Below are 21,703 nucleotides of genomic sequence, written 5' to 3' on the forward strand. Positions count from 1 at the left end.
GTAGGCCCACTACTGCTACCTGTTGCTCTCTATGGTCTAGAAACATTGACGAATGCAGACTCTGGAAACAAGTCCAAAAGTGGTTTATGTGTGAGAGTTGTGCCCCTTACATGGGTACCACTGATCCAGAAACAGTTACAGTGGAGAGGGTGCTACCAGATGGTGACAGGCGTCTTACTGGCTGTTTTAGTTTTGAAGTTACGGTTGTTGCTGGTGCCTGTGCATTAAGCCTCTGCACTGCAAACAAGAGATCTTGCAAATGCCTCTTGAGTGCAGCCCTGCATATTCCAACTGCATATTCTCTACATTTTGTCCTACTGCCTGTCTGAAATTCAGCCACTTTGACCTTAAAGAACAGTCAATAAATGACACCAAAAGATACTTTCTTATGTCGTTCATGCTGGAAGGATGCCAGCTGTACTTTCACAGCTGTTCAGTGTCTGACTTGCCCATGCCATCATGTTCTGTTTCTTTTCTGGAAAGGTTTATTTTGGGCAAATACATTGAGGAAGGTATTTTGCTCAGTGACACAGAGCTTTCACTCACATGCTGTGTTGCTTCTTAAAAGGGCTGTAGCAAATAGAAATAATTAAGCAAGAGCGGTCACTGAGTCGGCGAGAAGTAGACCCCATTGAATTCTCAACTGCGACTGAAGATATAATTACTAACAGTATTGCTTTGCTCACAAAGTGGGTCAAGCATATGCAATGTTGAATTCCAGCTGCTTGGAACAGACATTGTTAGCTGGCAGTGTGGGAGTTTGTGCTGCACCTGCAACACACTGAAATAATTTCTGGCACTGTATGACTGTCTTAAATAAGAAAAGGTCTTGTGTACCACAGCAAAAATATCATGAACAGGGAAGCAATCACTGAGAAAATGTTTCAACAAAAGCTAGAGAACATGTGCAACGCATGCACATGAATTGTTTTCCTGAGCCTTAGTGCAGCAATGGTTTTGGAGAAAATGTCTGCTGCCACAAAGCCCACTGCAAGTTGCCAGGGAGTTAGCCACTTTGCTGCCACCTGTACCACTTTATCCACGATGTGTGCTCCTGTGTGGCTTCTACCATCTACCATCAAAACCTTGCATACACAAAGAGGCATGTTCGTGGACAACCTGTAACGGCTTTGAAGACTTTCCTGTCTCCCACTAAAAGGGGAGGTGACAGAATGGCCTGTATTTATGACGCACCTGCAGACAAGTGTTTCTAGGCATTTCTGGGCGTGGGAACCATGTTCAGATGTCCCAAACGAGCTGCCATGTGCAGAATGATTTTTAGTCTGCTGCCACACCATTGTTTTGGACGGTGTAGCTAGTGATTTAGTTATTTTTATGGGATGATGGTGCGCTGAGAAAACTGATTTTGTAAAATGGGGGCATCAAACACCTCACAGTGACCACAATACTTAACCGCTATGAAAATTGTTGCCAGGACTGTACAACCGGAAATGCACAATACATTAATGGATCTATGTGATTTTATCGAACCAAAAAATAGAGAATGGCATTTTAACTGACCCAAAATACAGACGAAAATACCAAATGATAATGTTTTCTTTTATTGGGGGGTTCTCCCCGTACCCCCTTGTTTCCTCATGTTTAATACCCCACCTCAAACCCCTCCCCACAAGATGTAACCCCTTACCCCACCCCCACATATCTTTTTTTTTAATTCTGTATTTTTGGGTTATTTTTTATTTGTTAAAATCTCATTCTATGTTTTTTGTTATGTATAATCACTGGATAACCATAACTGGTAGAGTTCAATACATTCAAAGGCCCAGCCTAAATCTGCAAAAATGCCCACTCAGCAGCTCTGCATGGGCTGGTCAGCAGGAGTCTCTCTCCATCCTACAGAGCAGCTGAGAAGGCAGTGTGTTGTTGAGTCTGGAGGGAAACAGGGAATGATTTTCTTTTTTTTTGTGTGAATGTGTGAGTGCGAGGATTGTATGTACCAATTTCGGATGGGTGGTATTGTATGTAAATGAGTGCTCTGTAAAGCGCTTTGGATTAAGGCGCTATAAAAATAAACACATCATTATCATTATCATTATTTAGAAATGCATGCGTGAATGAATGCCAGGGGTGGGTAAGTGCGCTGTTGTATGTATTGGAGGGTTGTGTGTAAGTGCTTGCATATGAATGAATGTTGCTATCATATACACGGGTGTGAGTGTGAATGTGAATGCAGTGTGAATTTCTGGGTGCTCATGTGAATGACAGAGAAGCAGTCGGTGTGCTCGACTAGTGGTTGAAACTGTGTGTGTCTGTGAATGCAAAGCTGGGGCCTAAGGAAGGCATTGGAGCATGAACATGTTTTGACAGGGGCATGGCATGTTTAATTGGCGTTTTTTGTGAAAGCAATGGCGACTCGAGTATCATGACTTGCAGGAGGGGTCAGGGTGTGAGGGGGTTACAACAATGGGGCTGACTTGGTACTATGTGAAATTGGTATGTCAAACAACTTAAACTGTTTGAGAGATAGGACGTTTATCTCACAAAAAGTGGAACTGCTTTACTTGTTATCATCAATTAATGTATTTATTTATTTCGCCAAAGTAATCCAGCACTGATTCGTCAAACCTTTCACGCTGTTAAACAGATGTTGAAGAAGAAACATCTATACCATCTGGCTGCTCATCAATAATGTCTGTCTTCTGCCAGTGGGGTGACTGATTTACAGCCAGCTCTTTGCTGCAGGTAAATCAGCCCACCAGCATACTAAGCACTAATCGACAACTAATGAGATAAATGTGGTGTGATTGTTATTATGGACACTGTGACATATATGGATGAATGTTGGGGAAACTTAAATGATGAAACAAGAAAAATCGCAGAGAGAGGACCCTAAAGGGTGCAGCGCATGGATGACAAGTTTGGGTGCTTGCTAATGGGCTGCGGCTGAGAGCGGTAGTGGGAACCTGCCAAATTACCCACAGAGTAAAAAGATAAGGGAAGACTGGATTTGCTCTCACACTGCGCACACAATATCAAGTAGAAAGCACAATTTGCTGATTATATTGAGTGATTTTAATCAACAACGTTGCAGCCTGACACGTGTTTCGAGCTTCATGCTCTTTTCCTAGGCTTAATCTTGATCAATCTGAAAATCTCGTGCAGGTATTGAACCTTAAATAGAAATGAAAAGTAATACGTGGGCTCACAATAACTTGCAGTTGCACGGAGAACGTTTTAGTAAAATAGAGCAATGCAGCGCGTCCGCTGCTAAATGAAATGAGTGGAGCCCACGTTGTTGATTAAAATCACTCAATATCATCAGCAAATTGTGCTTTCTATTTGATATTGTGTGCGCATTGTGACAGCAAACCTAGTCTTCCCGAAACTTAAATTATGCAGAGACTTATCAACCATTAGATACGGACCCAATATTTTCAATGCAGTCGAACCATTCCATTTTGATTATTGATTACCAAATATACCTAAAGATCCATACAATCCTTCGGGTAGGCCTTCGGGTAGGCCAATTGTGGCAAAAAAATGATTTCATCTTTGAAGAACTCTTCATCTACATTCATAATAAATTACAACCTTTAGTTAGAAACAATATGCATCATTTAAAAGACACTACATAATTAAACACAAAATTGGAAATATGCAATTAGATGTAACAAGTCTCTACACTAACATCCCTCATCAAGAAGGAATTAATTCCCTGATAAAGGCCCTGCCGAAGATGCACGTTTCGGATATACATTTTGGATTTTTATGTGAACTCTTAAATTGTGCTCTCGATAATAGTTATATCAGGTTAAACACACAATTATTTCAACAAACCAAAAGCACTTCAATTGTGGCACTATTTTCCCCAATTTATGCAAATGTATTCATGCAAAGATTAGAGGGAGATGTCATTTTACCTTCTGTTGATTGGCAAAATGGTGGTTTATTATGGATAAGATATATTGATGATGTGTTTTTTTCTGTGGGAAGGACCAGAATGTGATCTAAAATGTCTTTAAATTTGTAAATGCTATCCAGCTGCCAGAAGTATGGAAACTGCTCTCCTGAACTTCCATGAAGGCTCTCCAACCTTGACTCTAACATTCCCTCTGTCCTTACCCTACATGATCTCTCCTCTGCTTTCGATACGGTCAACCACACCACCCTGCTCAATCGTCTCTGTGACAACCTGGATATCACTGATCAGGCTCTGGCATGGCTGACCTCCTTTCTCTCTGATAGGCCCTCCCAGGTACAACGTGGGTCCTTCCTATCCTCTATCTCCCTCTGTACCTGTGGTGTTCCCCAGGGGTCTAACCTCTCACCCTGGCTGTTCAACCAATACGTGGCAACTCTCGCCTACTGCATTTCCATTTTTTGCTCAAATTTCCAGTGCTATGTTGACCCCACCCAACTCATGTTCAGGCTTCCCTCAGCCACCTCCTCTCCCTCCCTCATCTCTGACTGTCTAATCGCCATTCAAAACTGGTGTGCAGCCAATGATCTTTGTTTAAATGCCAACAAAACTGAGATCCTCCTCATTGGCACACCCTCTCCATCCTTTCCCCTCACTCTCTGGCCGGCCTCCCTTGGCCCTCCTCCTGCCCCTACCTGCGAAGCTAGGAACTTCGGGGTCATCTTTGACTCCACACTTTCCTTCACCGAACACATCTCTGGAGTCTCTAAAAAGTCTAACTTCTTACTACACCTCCTCAAAGGTACTCTTCCCTTCCTCTCATTCCCTCAGAAGCTCACTGTCTCCCAAGCTCTGATTCTCTCTAGGCTGGACTACTGTAACAGCCTCTTTATAAATCTACCTTCCTCCACTCTCTGCCCTTTACAACTAATCCAGAACAGGACCGCAAGACTTGTCCTTGGCCTCAAGCCCTGGGATCGTATCTCTCCAGCTCTGAATTCCCTCCATTGGCTCCCAGTGGATGCAATGATTACATTTAAAACCCTTTGCATTGTCCACAAGGATTTCTGGGGCCTGGGTGCAAAATACCTTCAACTATCCTTCCTTAAATACCCCCCCTCTCGAGCCCTTCGATCCTCTACCTCTAACTCCCTCAGGGTCAGCTGTTTTTCAAAGAAACGAGCAGGGGGCAGATCTCTGTCTTCGGCTGCGGCCTCCCTTTGGAACTGACTCCCTGCCAACTTGAAATTTGAGGAGAACCATCTACAGTTCCGGAAGCTTCTCAAGACATTCCTCTTCACCTCTGCCTTTGCCCCTCTTCTCCCCTGTTGATCTGTTTTCTCTCTTGGCACTGTCTCACCTGGCCACCCCCTGTCCTTCGGGCACAGTTACCTGCTCACCCTGCCACCCTCTCGTACTGCCTCCTGGCCATCCCTTGCACTGGGGCCTGTATCTGTACCCATACAGTTTCCTCCCATTCTTCTTCAACACTTATCAGATATACCCTATCTGACTTGACTTGCACTTTGCCACTCTCTAGCTGCACTACCACTGATCTTGATCACCTTTATTTATTTATTCATTAATGTATTATTTATCTTGTTTCTCTCCTATGCTCTGCACTTTCCAATTTCTCCTCCCTCCCATGCACTATCCCCCTTTTTCCCTTCCCTATGCACTTGCGTGCTCTCAATGGCAATGGGCCTATTAAGATCGTTTGTTTTTGTTTTCTCCCCTGTTCTCCCTCCCTTTGCCTAGTCGCGCTCTGAAACACCTGTGTATGAGCGTGATATAAATAAAACATCATATCATATCATATCCACAGGAACATACAATTTACTTCAACCTTTTCTGACATTGAGGTTACATTCTTAGATACCAATGTGAATGTATCAACAGACAAGAAACTGAGGTTTACGATTCTTCAAAAGAAGACTGACTGAAATGCATGATTGAATTGGGACTCATTTCATCCTAGACAATTGGTCAACAATCTACGTACTCCCAATGTTTGCGGTCACAGAGAATCTGCTCAGACATCAATGAGTTCCAGAAAGGTGCCATCAAGTTAAAGTCAAAACTATTGTCTCGTGGATATCCTTGCTCCATATTGGAACAAGCATATTACAAAGCTTCATTGAATACTATATTGAAATCAAGAGAAGAGTTATTACAATATAAACTGAAATCAAACAGTGTTACATCACATCTATTATTTTCCGTCACATCTGGACCGGTGGCCCATGAGGTCATAAAGTTAATGGCAACCCACTGGTCGATTCTCCACACGAAACCTAACTTACAGAAAATGTGTATGGAATTTCCCAAAAATAGCATACAAACATATATTCAACCACCAAAAATCAAAACGTATCCACGTTTGAACACAATCAACTGTAAAAATGTGATTTCAGGAAACACATTGCATCAGCCTCTAGCCGGAGAAAGATCTCATCCTCTAACCGAGGAAAAATTAGACATTTTGCAACCTTTATTACAAAATGTACAGTTTATTGTTTAAAATATCCATGTGGTAAAATCTATGTTGGCGAAATGACAAGCTCCATGAAGGAATGTATTGGAGAGCATAAGAGAGAAACCCAGAACAGGAATTTGAAATCACTTGTAGAAAGAGCCTATATGGAGCAACAGCACCAAGTGTAGAAATTCCAAATTATAGATTTGATTTCTAGACATCCTAGTGGTGGAGACCGTGAGAGATGTTTCATGCAGAGTGAGTCCTTCTGGAGAACTAGATTACAGATCATCTTTCCTTTAGGGATGAATGAAGATTGGAACCTCAGATGCTTTCTGTAATATAATATGGATGTATTTTCTCAGATTTGTATATTTTATGAGTATACAGTAAAGTAAAACATTAAAGATCAGGAGGAAGCTCAACACTACCATCTATTAGTTTTTATTTTTTTAATTGTATTCACATCAATTGCTGCTTAATAGACTGCGTTGTGATGAGAAACAGTGACATGCAGACATTCAGCCAGGATCACATGTTACATTTGAATTTGTTGTTATTTCAATTAAAGTGTTTCCTTTACAACAATTCATTCATTTCCAAACAGCACGAAGACAATATTATCTTTATGTCTCTCGATAAGATAGATTGTTGGTATTATCACGGGAATCTATCCAGCAAGATCGTTAAGATCACACTCTGTTAACATGAGCAAGATGGTCCTTTGTGATAACACATTTAAAGACATGACACAATAGAGTCCGTTTTCAGTGTCGTTGTTTTGGCTCTATTTACATTGTTGCACTTAACTGCCCCGTAATGAAAAGGACATGTTTTTTCCTGCGTTGTTCCAGCGGACGTGCAGGTTGTATTTCCTTGTTAATGAGCTATTGTGATAGATATAACGTACAACTAGAGGCCTATTTATGAAAGACAAATGTGATACGTCATGTATAGAGGGGTAAGCTTGCTTTTTTCTACCTTGAAACCATTGTGATACAACGTGCATATTGAAGGGACATTCATAGGAGAAAAATGCATGACTTTAGGTACAGAACGTGGTGCCATTGCACAGGATGTTTGAGTTGGACTAGGCATTGTAATATCGGGATATTGTTTTTGTATTATATAGCAATTTATTTAAGACATATTTGAGTTGATTTGTTTTTCTTTCATTTTACAATTTTTTTGTAGAAGATGATTTTCTTACTGTGGCCTGACTTTTCTTTACTGGCATTAAGGCAAATCCAACAGGAGTATATTCTTACGTGTAGATACTGGTGGCATGTATTGGCAGAGCCAGCATGAACATTTTTTGTAATAATATTATTACTGGTATTGTGGTAAAAGCAAACATGAGTATGTTCTTATGTGAGAATACTGCCATATAAAGGTGCACCAGCATGGACCTCTGTGGGCACAAACAGCATAAAAACATGTTCTACACTGGCATTAGTGGAAAATACCCCTGTCCATTGTTGGGACTTGTCATCTGACTGATTCTTTTTATGTCTTACACTAAGCAACGAATTGTAAACTGTGCTTTTGACTTAATTTGTCACCATCTTAACCCAATATTTAAAGCCATTTTGCAAGGGGTTAAACAACGTGTATTTGTTTGGGATCCCTCGCTACTCGATTGCTCACACGCATGCCATTCTGCCAGGAGGCAGAACAAACCCACTTCCCTCTCTGGACACTGGCTTGGGTGGGAGCTATTACATTTACTGCAGACCCCACTTGTTGAACAAACCCGTCCATGCCCAGAGCATGCATTTATGACATTCCCACTAGCACCCTCAGAACCTTGCAACGGTGTTAGGGGTTAAAAGAGGCTGGGGACTCATGAAGTAATGGGGTATTACGCAGTTAGGGGGAAGGGAGGGCAGAAATGAACGCAGTGCATGCAGCATCACAGATCCCAGTAAATGGGCATTCAGGCAGAAAGTTTGCACGTAAAGTTGTCCTTTTCAGAAACAAAATCAAAAGCCATTTTTTATCTAAAGGAAAATAAATAATGGCGAATTTAGATTTATTGGCTAGGGCTATGACCATAGCCAGTAATGCATGCCTGGCGGCGGTGAACTGTGAGGCAATGCTAAATCCATAACCTATTGTTTCCACAAATAATATTGTGCATAGGGAGGCTTGTAGCTATACCAGTATCAAAATGGGACTGGTTCCAGTTCTCTTATTTCAGTGCGTAACACAGTCAGAAATCCTGCCACCCACCTCCTCAGCACATTTCACCACTATGATTACGTCCACTTTAATAATAACCGGCAAGCATAAATGTAACACACACACATTGAAAAATAACACATCTGGTCATGGTTTTGCAAATTCCTACATAGACATAAACCTACCTCTCAGAAACACATGCTGACAATTTTGAAATGTAGTGACATCTTGGAAATATGCTCAGTGAGGTTGGAAAAAAAGCAGCACGTGAATATGCCCGGTCCTTCCCAGATCTGTTCAGTTCAAGTTACAATAACGTTGTTTATTCGTTTGGACTCTTTGGAATCGTCCCCAGATCTACTGTTAATTCTCAGGACAACCAAATACAATCTCACTTGCTAGCTTGAGCAAAGTGAGGGTCACAAAGAAGGAGCATGCAGCCAAACATCCAATCCCGCTCTCTTGATGGGTTCTCCCACCAGTCTCATTTGATATGATGTATGATATGATATTTTATTCATAGCGTGCCTATACACAAGTGTTTGAAGGCGTGACGAGGCATGGGAGGGGAACAAGGGGAGACAAGACAACGATCTTACTAGCCCATTGACATTGAGATTGCAGAATTTGCACCTGAATCCGTGCTACTGCATCAGCTCAGCCACAGCTTGGAAACAAAGCAGTGTCCAGGCAAATGACCCTTCTTGCATACCAGTAGGTGGTCTCGTAATTTCCACTCATGCAGTGACGCGCTCCATGACCTTACATCGCCTACCACAACAATCCCATCCCAAAATTCTAGGACAAGGAACAGGCTGTTTTTGATCTGAATATTCTATTATATTTACAATAGTACATCAAATTCATAGTTGGTCCCCTAACTTCATGCTGGCAAAATCACCCAACATATTATTTACACAGAAGTACAGCTAGCTTGCCTACTCAAAAGAATGAAAGGTATTGGCAGCTTTTGCCTCTCTAATTGGATTCACAGTACACGCTGACTCCCATTTGCGTAAATGCAAATTTGAATAACTATTCTAAACAACATTTCAAATGTATCACCAGAAATGTACAATGTATATCTCTCACTTGGTTTTCTCTAAAACCGTCAACAAGTGTTGGTATCAGAGAAATGTTTTACGATAAGCATTTCACCTAGGTTTTTCTACCACCATCGATAAGTCAGGGCATCAGAGAAGTAATATACTTTGGATTAATAAATAACTTTTACATTCTATGCATAATCTAATTCTAGATGCAGGGTAAATCAACAGGTTTATAATGTAGGCACATATGTAAAATACAGGGCATAATGTTGTACTATTCAGTATACCAGCTCGGGTTTAGGATTGAAGCTTATGTATTCAGAGTGCAAAACATATAGGTTCATTTAACATGTAAAGCAAGTATGAGAATATAACGGAGACAATTCTTAATATCGACTTGTCAATCAGAAGTCCGCTTAATGCAGAGTGATTTATTTTTTGTGGAGCACATGTTATTTGGAAAATTGGACTCCTTTTCTTGAAAGTAAAGAGGACAAAATAACCACATTCACACTTCACTTTAATGATATAGCTTTACTCAGTAAACTATGGGTTCCACCGATCAAGCAGCTAAATACTTTACTGGAAACCTGTAAGTATGACCTACTCGATTTCACGAATCCAGACATATATTATCTCTGTGAATACTTGGAAAATAATTTGCTCAGCTAATGTCAGAAAATATTGTGTGCCCTGTGCAAATATTATTCCGGGGTCACTATTTTAAAATCCCTTTCAGAAAGTTCACCTTACAGCCTGTCCCCATCCAGTGCCCTAGCCAGTTATGGATTCCCCGAAAGGACTTTCCGTTGCTCTCAAGGGTTTAACTAATTCCTGAAACATACATCTAAATGTACAGGTATTGTTATACTCTCTTTTGGTTTGTCTTTTAAAGGTACTGGTCAGGAAGGGATATCATGGTTCTGTGCATTTCATTCAGGTAATCACTGCTCCCAGACTGTCCCTTGCTTTCAAAATCTCTCTCAGGCAATCTGGTTTTTACTTGGGCAAGGTTTCTGCATCAGGCTCCATCTGTAAAAAAGGCTTTTTTAAAGGGATTCACATCTGTCATATCCAAGTCCAAATTCCACTCAGTAACTCTCTGGTCGGACAAGCCCCTTCAGCTGCAGATTTCTCCAAGAGCTCTCGATTGTTTGTGGGCTTGGGCTTCCCAAAAGATGAATTCCACCCATGCAGCATCATTTGATGAAACTGTGCCTCATTGGACAGGACTTACAAATGGTTCTCTTCGGAAACTAACACTCCCAAGTATCCCCCCGCACCTGTTATTTTTGGCCCAATGTATTTTACCATGTGATAAAGGGCTGTTTCTCTCTTCCCATCTGGAGTTTTGGATGCGGACTCAAATCCATTTTAACACTCAAAGCTTTGGTTGTGAAGTTCTTACATTATTGAGACCCACATGACCGAAATCACAGGTGAAATCTCAATCCACAGATATCCTACATGTCTCAATTACTTGTAATATTAGAAGGTTATGTAAATATGTACATTGAATACAGTTACTATCTAATCTCCAAGCCATGAAAAAGGCATGCACAGGTGGTCATAAATGATTCTGCCATACATTTAAAAAGGTTAAAGATGATGAAGATGAAGAGCAATATTAATGAGGTGGAAAAGTGTAACACCACCAAGCAAGGTGGACTGGGACAGAGATATGCTATGCACTAACGACACAGAAGAGCTATATATAGACTCGGTGCTACCCACTTCCAGGCCTAGAAATATTTCGGACAGGTACAAACAGTATCTATCAGATAAAGCAGAAACCGAAAATCAAGACTCAGACTGAGAATAACTGTGTACGATGTACTGTTAGAAATTTTGAACATAGATATGTATGTGCTAATCCTGTGTGCAACAATAAATAAAGTTTTTTAAAAAAAAAGATGATGAAGGTGGTAAAAGGCAGAATGCCATATGTTGCTGTATTCATAAGAATCACTGTGTGTTTCAAATACATATTTCTATTTTGTTAAGCTAACAGATTTATGTGATTGATTACTGGCTAAACTCTACCAGAGAATTACACTTTTAACCTGTGGTCTTGGGAACCAGGCATAAAAGTGTACAGGCCTGGTTTCTCAGTTGTATTTAGACATCTTTCACATAACATACACAAATAGCAAGTAGGGCTTTGTGTTATTTGTTGAATTTTACTTAGGACAACAATTGATAATGTAAATTAATTAAATGTACATCCTATTTCACTTATTGGTTTTCTTGCACACTCAATTAATGGCAAGCAGGACTTTTTAAATTTGTACAGCAATTTGTTTTATAGAATCACAATATTTGATGATTTTAATATGCAGATTTTCGAGTGGGTGCTTTTATAGGTGAGATAATTGAGGCACTGGTATGTGATGATTCTTCCTACTGATATTATTAACAGAATATGGCCAATTAAGCATGACTTCTGACAAGCATTTGGGGAAAATAAGCTTTGTTCATGAAGCAAACGTATAGCTAGCCCTTGAAAGAATACTCAATCCCTTCTTGTTAAAAATATTGAGAGAATTTCCTCTGTTTTTTAAGTCAATTGTGATTCACTAAAGGGAAGGCTCAATTAGTTGATGGTGGTTGAATCGTCATTTGTGTTACTACATCATGTCTGGCATCAACAGAAACATTGTTGGTTTACAGATGTACTGTATGACGAAGATGACGGTATGAAGTGTCTGAAGCCTTTAATAACAGCTGATGTGAGAGTTGTGTCTTTACACTTTTTTCAGGCCGATATGTATCTCTGTGGTCTGCAACTAGCAAATATGTTCAGTAATCATTAGAACCTACAACAGTGATATAACATGCTACTCCATTTCCTTTTGATGCACTTTAAAACACACACACTTGTTATAATATCTGAATTAACCTAGAATGTTTTCTTTTCAGGGTATGATTTGTTCAATGTTGTTGCACATGAGCTAGGACATGCGCTCGGACTGGGACATTCAAAAGATCCCAATGCTTTGATGTATCCAAAGTATAAATATTTTGATCCAAGCACCTATCAGCTTTCACTTGATGATGTTGTTGGAATTCAATCTCTGTATGGTAAGTGAGCAACATATATATTTAATTAAGGTTCATTTACCAACTAGTAAAATCTTAGGAGGGGAAACGTAGGTGTGGACTGAAGTGTGGTGGGTATAGAAGCATAGGGGAGTATACGCACAGGTGTTAGTCACATGGCACAGTGGAAGGACAAAGAATATTTCCAGGGTTGCAAATTCTAGTAACTTCTTAATTCATGTTTGTTCATGCTTCTCTTGTTAGAGGAGGATTGTTTAAACTGCATGATCTCTATGACCTTTCTGCTTTTTAAGTGGTTGTCTTGTTCTATTATCTCACTCTTGGTATGTCATTCCATAATGTAGGATTGTGTATCCCCTAACTCTATTACCCCATGCGGTCAATGGAGGCAATGAGCAGAGGTGAGTGAGGATAGTGGATTATCGTGGATGGTTTGGCAAATTTCAATACTTTTGTGAGAAGGGAAAAGGAATTGAAGGACATCCCCATGAGGAAGCAAGGGCAGAACTCCAATCTGTTGAGAACCACTGTGCCAATCACAGTGTTCTAATGTAGGATAGCTGAGGTGGGGATAGATTTTTCAGATGTTCAAGAGGTTGAGAGTGATGGCTGTTACAGTAGTGGTAATACATTGTTGATGTCACGTCAAAAAGGTCACCATGGCTGCACACTTTGGGAGATGGAGTGAGGGCATCAACATATGAGAGTGCAGAAAAGATGTGGGGTTGTAGGCTGGAAGGAAGATCATCTTTTTTTAGAGGAGTTGAGAATTATGCAATGCAGCATGATTAAGTGATTAATTCTGGAAATTCAGCTGGTTATGTAAGAGGATTGTTCACTGAGGAAAGAAGGAGAAGGAGAACAAGTTTTGCGTGATATTAACAAAGCAGTAGTATGATGTACAATAAGAAGAGATGAGTTTACAGAGAGTTAATGAAGTATGTGTGAAGATTCCTGATAGAACACAATTAGAAGTATTGTGACAGAGGAGGTTCCATTGTTTTAGTAGATGGATAATTAATGATCTGTTTGGTATAATGTGGATTGTTACTATTACTATGCTATTTATTGATCACATACTTAGCTTTGGGAAGCAGTGGAAGACCTTAAAAGTAATTGGTGAAGGACACAGTGCAGGAAGCAGAGTCGATGATTGACAGTGACTAAGGCTGCAAAGAGGCCAATGAGAATGAAGAAGATGTATGAGAGGTATGAGTGGTGAGAAATGTTGAGGAAGTTAGAAATGTAAGTTGGTACTATTTTGTTGCTGCCTCTGCGCCACAGTCTGGATGAGGTCAGTGCATGTTGCAGCCTTCAAGTTAGAGGTAATATGTGTGAAGACCACACTTGCACCTTGGAAGAATCAGGTTGAAAGAGCCCAGGTCCAAAGTGTTATGGTCAGCGGTTGCTTTATTTAGGGCGGGTATAATGGTGGTCCCCTTAAAGAGGGCTGGAAGAGTCCTGAAGTGTGCAATAAGATATAGAGTCAGAATAGATGTGAACTGGTTAGCACTACAAGTTCCTCAACAATAGTCTGAGATGTGAAACGGAAGCAAATGCACTGAGGTATTGTCAGACCAGAGAATTTGTGCATGTGAAAAAAAGGCATAGTAGGGTGGAAAGCTGATAAAGATGAGAGGGCAAAGGCTGGGGCTTAGAAGAGTGAAAGAGAGAGAGAGAGTGAGAGAGAGAGAGAGAGATAGATGTGGAGGGAGAGAGAGAGAGAGAGAGAGAGAGAGAGAGAGAGAGAGAGAGAGAGAGAGAACCCTTGGCAGAGATTTATTCAGTTTCATTAGTCGGTCTGTGGTTTTGGCGCCTTTTAGTCAGCACCAACAAAGGATGATATTTGCCCGGTCTATCGTCTTTGCTTCTGAAGTCCTGCTTTCTGGTGAGGGGACTTAGATGAGTCAGATCATCCTTCTCAAGGTCCGACTGGAGCTCACCAAAGTTCTAGATGGATTTGGCCTTGCAGAGACATTGCATTGCAAATGGGTCAGAGGTTTCCTGGTATTCAAGGTCTGCAGCTCTGAAGAGGAACAGCACCTTGGGAGATGGCTTGATTTATAGTTCACCTCAGGGCTGGTTGGTCCCGCCAGCCAAAGGGAAGGAGTCGTCCTCTTCAGAACTCCTCTATCAATTAGAAAATGGGGTAAAGACAGCAGTGGTCACTTCACTGTGATTGGCAGGGCCAGCAAGTATCTCTGGTCATCTCCAGCTCCAGTTCTTCTCTTCCAGTGGTCGACATGCCGTTCACCTCAGGAACATCACCTTTTATTCAGTTTTCCCACACACTCCTCTGCAAACTCTTTCAGCATTTTACAGAAAGGTGCGGGTGGTTGTCCAATCAGTACAGCCAGCCCCCAGTGGGAACTGGTTACATTCAGGCACCCTGGCAGACAAAGGGTAGGGAGTGAATTAATCCTCCCCCACTTCTTGCCTGCCCAGACACACTATAGCCTAGGTGGGGACACCCAAAGGTTCCCGCCAAAGGCAAAACAAACACGCAGACCTCGGAATCCGAGAATGGTAGAAGAAGGGCTAACAAAGAACAACCACAAAAGAAATGGAGAAAAAAGAAAGGAACCACCATGTTACAACATAGGTGACCCTATCGTGCATAACCGAGACTGTGAATACAGTCTGCAGTAGAAAACAGCACAATAGTGGCTGGAACACGTCCACTGCCACCAGCTATAACTATAAGGTTGTCTATGTGACTAAAAGTCACAGGAGCAGAGAAAAGACGGATACTAGGTATCCCCTTAGCACTCCACATAGTATAATGTTTTAAGAAGGATACCAAAGTATCCCTCAATCCATAAGAACTGTAGTTAGTTAGGATACAAAATAAATCTCAAAGGAGAACCCAAAGAGTTCCCAGCAACACTGCACATAAGGTGCTCTGTGCTGCAAATGTTAAACAAAGATTCCTTTAAAGAGTTATGGAGGAAAGCAGACTCCATAGTAACGATTAAAACTCAGCGAACAGAGTTCCAAAAGTCAGAGCAAATAATAATGAGTGAGGGAAAAAGGCTCCCGTTATTCAGGATAGAAAGAAAAAGGTCCAGAAGTCCAGCAAAAAGTGGTGGGCTTTTCACTAGCGACAGGATGAAGCATAGCAATGATAAATCTCCCTAACAAGCACTAAAAAAACTAAGAAAAAATACAAAATATGAGATTACGCTTTGTGAAGGTAGAGTCAAAGCAGGTCACGAAGCCTGCGACTTTCAACGAGCTAGAGAAACACAGTAAGGGACATCAGACGCCTGGCGTATACAACCACAAAGGAAGCGGAACGAGAAGGAACAGAGGGAAGAAGTGCATGGTAGTGGCGTGACTATGCTTGCTGGCTGGTGCCCCGACGAGGAACCGAGCACGGGAATCAGAGCAGCAAGGAGATTGAGAAACAGTACACAAGCGAGAGCCGAGCCCTGTAACGATTCCCTGCACACCGAGAAGTACCAGGGGAATCGGGAATAGCGGGAGGCTGCTGGGAATCATTATATGCATGAATAAAGTTGAATGATTGGAACTGTAAAAACCAGAGAAAGCAAATAACAAACAACCAGCTCAGGGAAGACAGATGTCACTTGAAGAGCGAAACTCAGCAAAGTCCTGAGGGCGAGATAAATAAGAAAGCAGTTCACAATGAAGAAAGCAGTTCACAAGGCATGTAGCAATATACAAATGAGAGATTTAACCAACCCAGGTGGGGAGCAAACATAGACTAGGAACTAAAACCATGGGAGGAAGGGCAACCACTCTGTATCTGTAGAGTTGAAGGCTGGAGAAATTACAACCCAGAAAGACATGAGGAGAAAGACAAGATAAAGCTTGCCAATGAACAAGATAAAAGAGCAGAAAAGCCTAAAAAGAGAAACAAGGCAAACATAATTTAGGAAAGCATATGCAAAAAGACTGGGAAGAACATACATGTGATGACAAGGGTGTGAGGAACTACTGGAAGGAAAATAGCTCCAAAGACCGGGCCACAGGTATCACAAGACCCAAGAGTCATTTTGAAAAACTACAAGGGCAGATAAGAGAGATTATCAAAGGAGATTATGATAAAAATTCTATGTGCAAAAAGAAACCTGTAGAAAAAAAAAACTATACACGAAGATGAGACGACCCGGGGAAGAAGAGACATTCTCTTAGGCTATTTACCTTAGTTACATGTAGTGGTAGGTTCAGATGGAGTTAGTTTGGATGGAAGACATATTTACTTTGGTCTTCTTGACATCTGATGAACACCTTTAGATAGGTAGGATATTCCCTTCAGCAATAGGGACATATAGGGCCTCATTAAAACTTTGGCGGTCCTGAAACAATGGCGCCGGTAAGCTTACCGGCACCATTGTTTCTGGATGGCAAAGTACAAGTCTGCCTGCCGGAGTTGCTGTACCCGGCAGGTCTGACCCTGCCGGGCACAGCAGCCATGATAGGCAGACTTTCACGGATGCACCTGCACCGTTATTAACAGTGCCGGTGCTTCCGTGTTCACCACTCCCATAGAGTCCTTTAGGACTCTATGGGAGTGGTGAACACGGAAGTACCGGCGCCTGACTGCCCGGACCAGCGGGGTTGTATTGATCTGATGTTTCCGGCAAGCCAGGTGCCCGTAAAATGTACAAGTCCGCCATCAGCCTGCTGGTTTTACCGGTATGGTTACCGCCGGACTTGTAATGAGGCTATTAGTCATATAATTTGTATTAAAGCGAGTAAAGAATGTCCTCAATTTATCTGACTCCTTCTTCCAACCCACCACAATGATTTCTTCTTCTTCATCTTGACACAGACCTTCCACTCAGCTGACAAAATCTGGCCCCTTACAGCATTTAGTCAGGTGTCCCCTTATGTTGCAGTTCCTGCATATTATGAGTCATAGGTTGTTTGCCCAGTGCAGATTGCTGGGTCACCTGAAACATTTCCTTTGCTCTTGCTGATGGTATAGTAGTTATTGACCTGTTCATGAGATGGGCAGAAGTAGTAATTAATGCTACCATTAGCACCAAGTAGGTTTTGGAGTTTTTCAATGGAGTATTCCAGATCAAGGGGAACCCCCATTTCCTACTTACAAATTACCGGGTGCAATTTAAGTCTAAAGAGATGCAGAAGTACTTGAAAAGACAATGCCATCACATACTGTACCAGTGAGATATATCATCCCCAAACCAATAGGGCATATAAATGATTCAATAGGGTTATAGAGGACACAATTAGGAGGGTCTGGGCAAATGAAAGAGATTGGGAGGTTGTAGTACAGGAGATGGTGGTAGCACACAGATTAACACTACATTCTACCACAGGTATATCTCCATTCAAATTTAGCAGTGGTAGGACACCAGACATAAGGTTAGCACCCCCATGGTTACAAGGTGCTGAGTACAGGGTAGTAAATAGAGAGGCCATTGATGACAGGATAAAGGGAATACAGAGAAGGTACAGAGAAGGTACAAAAGGGAATATGATGGAAGAGGAGTTAAGGATCCCAATGTGAGTGTAGGAGGCTTAGTTAGGATCAAGTTACCGTTGATGCTGTGGGAGGGACCATTGAGATGGTTCAAAGCCATCCCAGTAATGAATGTGTTACTTAATAATAGGCAGAATTATATGCAGTACCCTTTGGGAACACCACAGTTAGTTCATCCAAGGTAATAGCAGCACTCTACGTGTAATCACTATACTTGATCCACATCGCTGTACACCAGTGTTAGGCAGAATTATATGCAGTACCCTTTGGGAACACCACACACAATTAAGACTACAAGTGACAGTACAAATTCACCTTTGGTACAAGCCTGTACTACACAGTAAAGTGGTAGCGATGGCTGAGCAGCCAGACTTATCTCAAGAGCAAGTGAGCAGTATCAATAGTTACACAAAGGACAGCAACTACTATGGTTCAAACAAACACTGACTCAAGGTTTCTGAGTAAAAGAATATACATTTATTTACACATCAGTTGTAAAACATTTCACTAAATTAAAGCAGTTGAGAAATCACACTCTTAATATACCACACCACTCCCAATAGATTCTGGACAAGTTAAACTCAAAATGAAGTGTGAGTAAAATGGCACTCCAGCAATTTAAAAGGGAGGGAAAAACAAAGTTAGGCTAGAATTGAGCAGCACCAACAGGTAAGTAAGCAAGGCAATCTAGAAAGAGGAACTACAGTGATGGAATCAAATCAAACAGGCTTAGGGCCAAAGTCAATAGGACAAAAGTCTTTTGCTCAAGATCACACAGTTCAGGGTAGTTCGCGGTTAAGTCTTTGCCAATAGTTCCGGACGAAGTTGGTCAACAGAAAAGTTAGTTTAAAGAGTAGAGAAGGACAAGCCCTCGGATTGGCGAAAGGTTTCACACACCTTCACCGCAGTTGGACGAAACCAACAACCGGATTTGCACAGTACCTTTAAATGGAGAAGAAGCTGTAGCTGAGGCGGACGTTCCTGACAGGTCCTACAGGCTCACGGTTCCTGAAGCGACTGTCGGTCTGACATGAAGTAGGAAGACTGGAGGGTACTGCACTGCCCATGGAAGAAACCAGCAGCAGAGCAAAGCAACAAATAAAAGGTGCGCTCCTTAAAACCCAAGCAGGGTCCGACCTTCCTGGCTATCCGGTTCACTGTAGCTCTGTACAGCAAATTCAACCAGAGGAGGGAGACCTGGCTTGAAGTTTAGGCGAACTGGTTGGTCCCACCAGCTCAGGGGAAGAAGATTCCTGGCAGGACAGTCACCTAGCCAATCAAACAGGAGTGCGACTTGGCTTACCAAGGGAACCCATGGCAGGGGTCTTAAAACCCCTCCCTCACATCCTGCCTACCCAGACTTTCAGGCGCCTAAGGAGGGCTTCTGTGTGGAAGCCCGCGAAAGGACGGCAAACAAAGGAACCAAACCTGGTTTGGCGCGCAGAGTAAAACACGAGAAAGACATTTTCAAAAAGAAATGGTGAATAAACCCAGCCAGAACCGTATAAAAAGTATATGGTCTAGCAGGTTTAAGTTTGAGGCTACCAAGATAGCCTAAAACAATACCAAGGTTATTTAGGATAACCGCGGTAGGAAAAATAGGGTAGTTACCACTGCCACCAGCCAATTCTTGATGAAAAGGGAGCGAAAGAGTGCTCCAAGAGAAACAGACAAAAAGGGATAAGTATTAACCCTTTCCAGTACTCAATGTAAGATAGTTTGTACTTGGTATGTGGATTTAAAGAGACTAATAAAGTCAATGGCAACTTCAAATGTTCTGGGAGACAGTAGTCAGTCCCAGGAAATGGAGTCTGAGTTGGGAAGTCTAAAAGACAACCCTGTGTCACTGCACTGAAGGTGCTGTGTAACACACAGTAAAAGGATGATGCCTATGGAGTAGGTGAGGCTCCACAGTCTACGAACACAAAAATGTTACACACATACAACAACACACATGTAAGAGTGGGAAAAAAAGGCTCACACTCTTACCAGGTGAAAAAAATAAACCCTAGAAATCCAGCAAAGCTGCTGAGGGACTCAGTAGGTAAGGGAAATAACCCATTCTGGAGAATTCTCCCCAACACTTAATGCAGTGGATGGCACTGCCTTGAGTATCACCATGAATACCACAGCCTCCCATTGGTGGTAGTAAAGATTAGGCATGGCGCCATTTGGGCAAAGAGGGGAGACAGAGTGATGTTGAAATAAAGGCACATACTGGCTGCATTGCCTGCCATCTGCTAGTCAATGGGAACTGGATCCACTAGCAGTGGCGGATGCCATGGAGAAGCAAATGTTTCAGCGCCACCATACCCACTTATAGGTGACTGGCAGTAAAAGGGAAGAAATGGAAAACAAAGGGGGAATCCAGAAACAATTGAGGCAGTACATCCAGTTTGTGAGAGCAGGACTAGGACTTAGAGAGTGACACCACTGATTGGTAGAGGCAAACACATTGAGGCGAAACCTCCATTTTGTGACCATGGTACTAGGATTTGGAAAGTAGTATCACCGGTGGTAGAGCCAAATACTAAGAGTTAGACCCTCCACTGAATCCAATTTTGGTATTAGCTTGACAGATGATGACAAAAATCGAACACTATGTAGAGGATTTTATGTGTGTGGTACTAGGAGCTAGAGAGTGGCTCCACTGGTTGGTACTCTGTGGAGCTCAATAGAATGAGGATGAAAGAAAAACTCAACTTGAACTGACGCAATTCACAGAAGACGTTCAGAGTAGCTAACAGAACTGCAGGTTTCAGGATCATGGAAGTTTGCACATCAACCCCTACTATAAGAGTTTCATGCTCAGAATGAAAAGTATTTTGGTGGGTTTTGTGGATCTGAGCACAGCCTTCAATGTGGCAATGCAGGACACATTGTGATCTATTTTGGTGGATAATGGTATTCTGAAGGGGCTATTAAAATATGGCACTATATAAGGAAAACTCCAACTATTTGATTTGGTTTGTCAGGTCGGATTCCAAGGCTCCCCCGTAACTTCTGCGATTAACACGAATGTGTGATCGTGCATCTCCTCATCCTGATCTTTGTGAATGGTCTATATTCCCTCCCTATCGCTGACACCTACACCAGTGCCTCCTCCAAGGAAACTCCTCACAGACATCCTCTTTGTCGTTCCTTCGCCAGACCTATGGACCCTTCATATGGTATCTGTGCTCTCTCCTTTCTCCTCTTCTCCCATTAATGGTGTCACCCGTTGGGACGCCCTCCTGGCCTCCTTCCATTCCTCTAAGGTCATCAAAAATGTTTACTCTAATGTGACCGTCTTGGTCCAAGGCCCAGAGGCCAACCTTCACCTCTTTGATAGACGCTTCCCACGCCTCACTTTCTGCTGTCCCCTCTCCCCTTTCCGTGACTACCTCGCCTCCCCCTTCTGCCTCCTCCTTGGCTACCTTGCCTTCTCCTTCACTCTCTGCCCCCTCTCGGGCTCCTTCTACACCTCCGAATGGTGTACTTCTGATCTGTACCCCTTCCCAGAAGTCTTTCAAGGATGGCAACCTTCTCCATATTTCCACTCTAAACTCTTGCTCTGCTGTCAAACACTCCTCTGATATCTGCCG

At 42.1% G+C, this 21,703-nt stretch overlaps 1 protein-coding gene across 1 annotated transcript in view; it reads left to right on the forward strand.

The window, feature by feature from the left end:
* LOC138527770 (matrix metalloproteinase-20-like) overlaps nt 1–21,703 on the forward strand; it is a 307,602-nt gene that overhangs the window by 150,599 nt on the left and 135,300 nt on the right. The window contains exon 5 of the mRNA XM_069639052.1: nt 12,506–12,667. Within this exon, the coding sequence (XP_069495153.1) occupies nt 12,506–12,667 (162 nt within the window). The remainder of the gene's footprint in view (nt 1–12,505; nt 12,668–21,703) is intronic.

This window comes from Ambystoma mexicanum, chromosome 7q, assembly GCF_040938575.1.
Source record: "Ambystoma mexicanum isolate Mex_15411 chromosome 7q, UKY_AmexF1_1, whole genome shotgun sequence".
NCBI classification, from domain to species: domain Eukaryota; kingdom Metazoa; phylum Chordata; class Amphibia; order Caudata; family Ambystomatidae; genus Ambystoma; species Ambystoma mexicanum.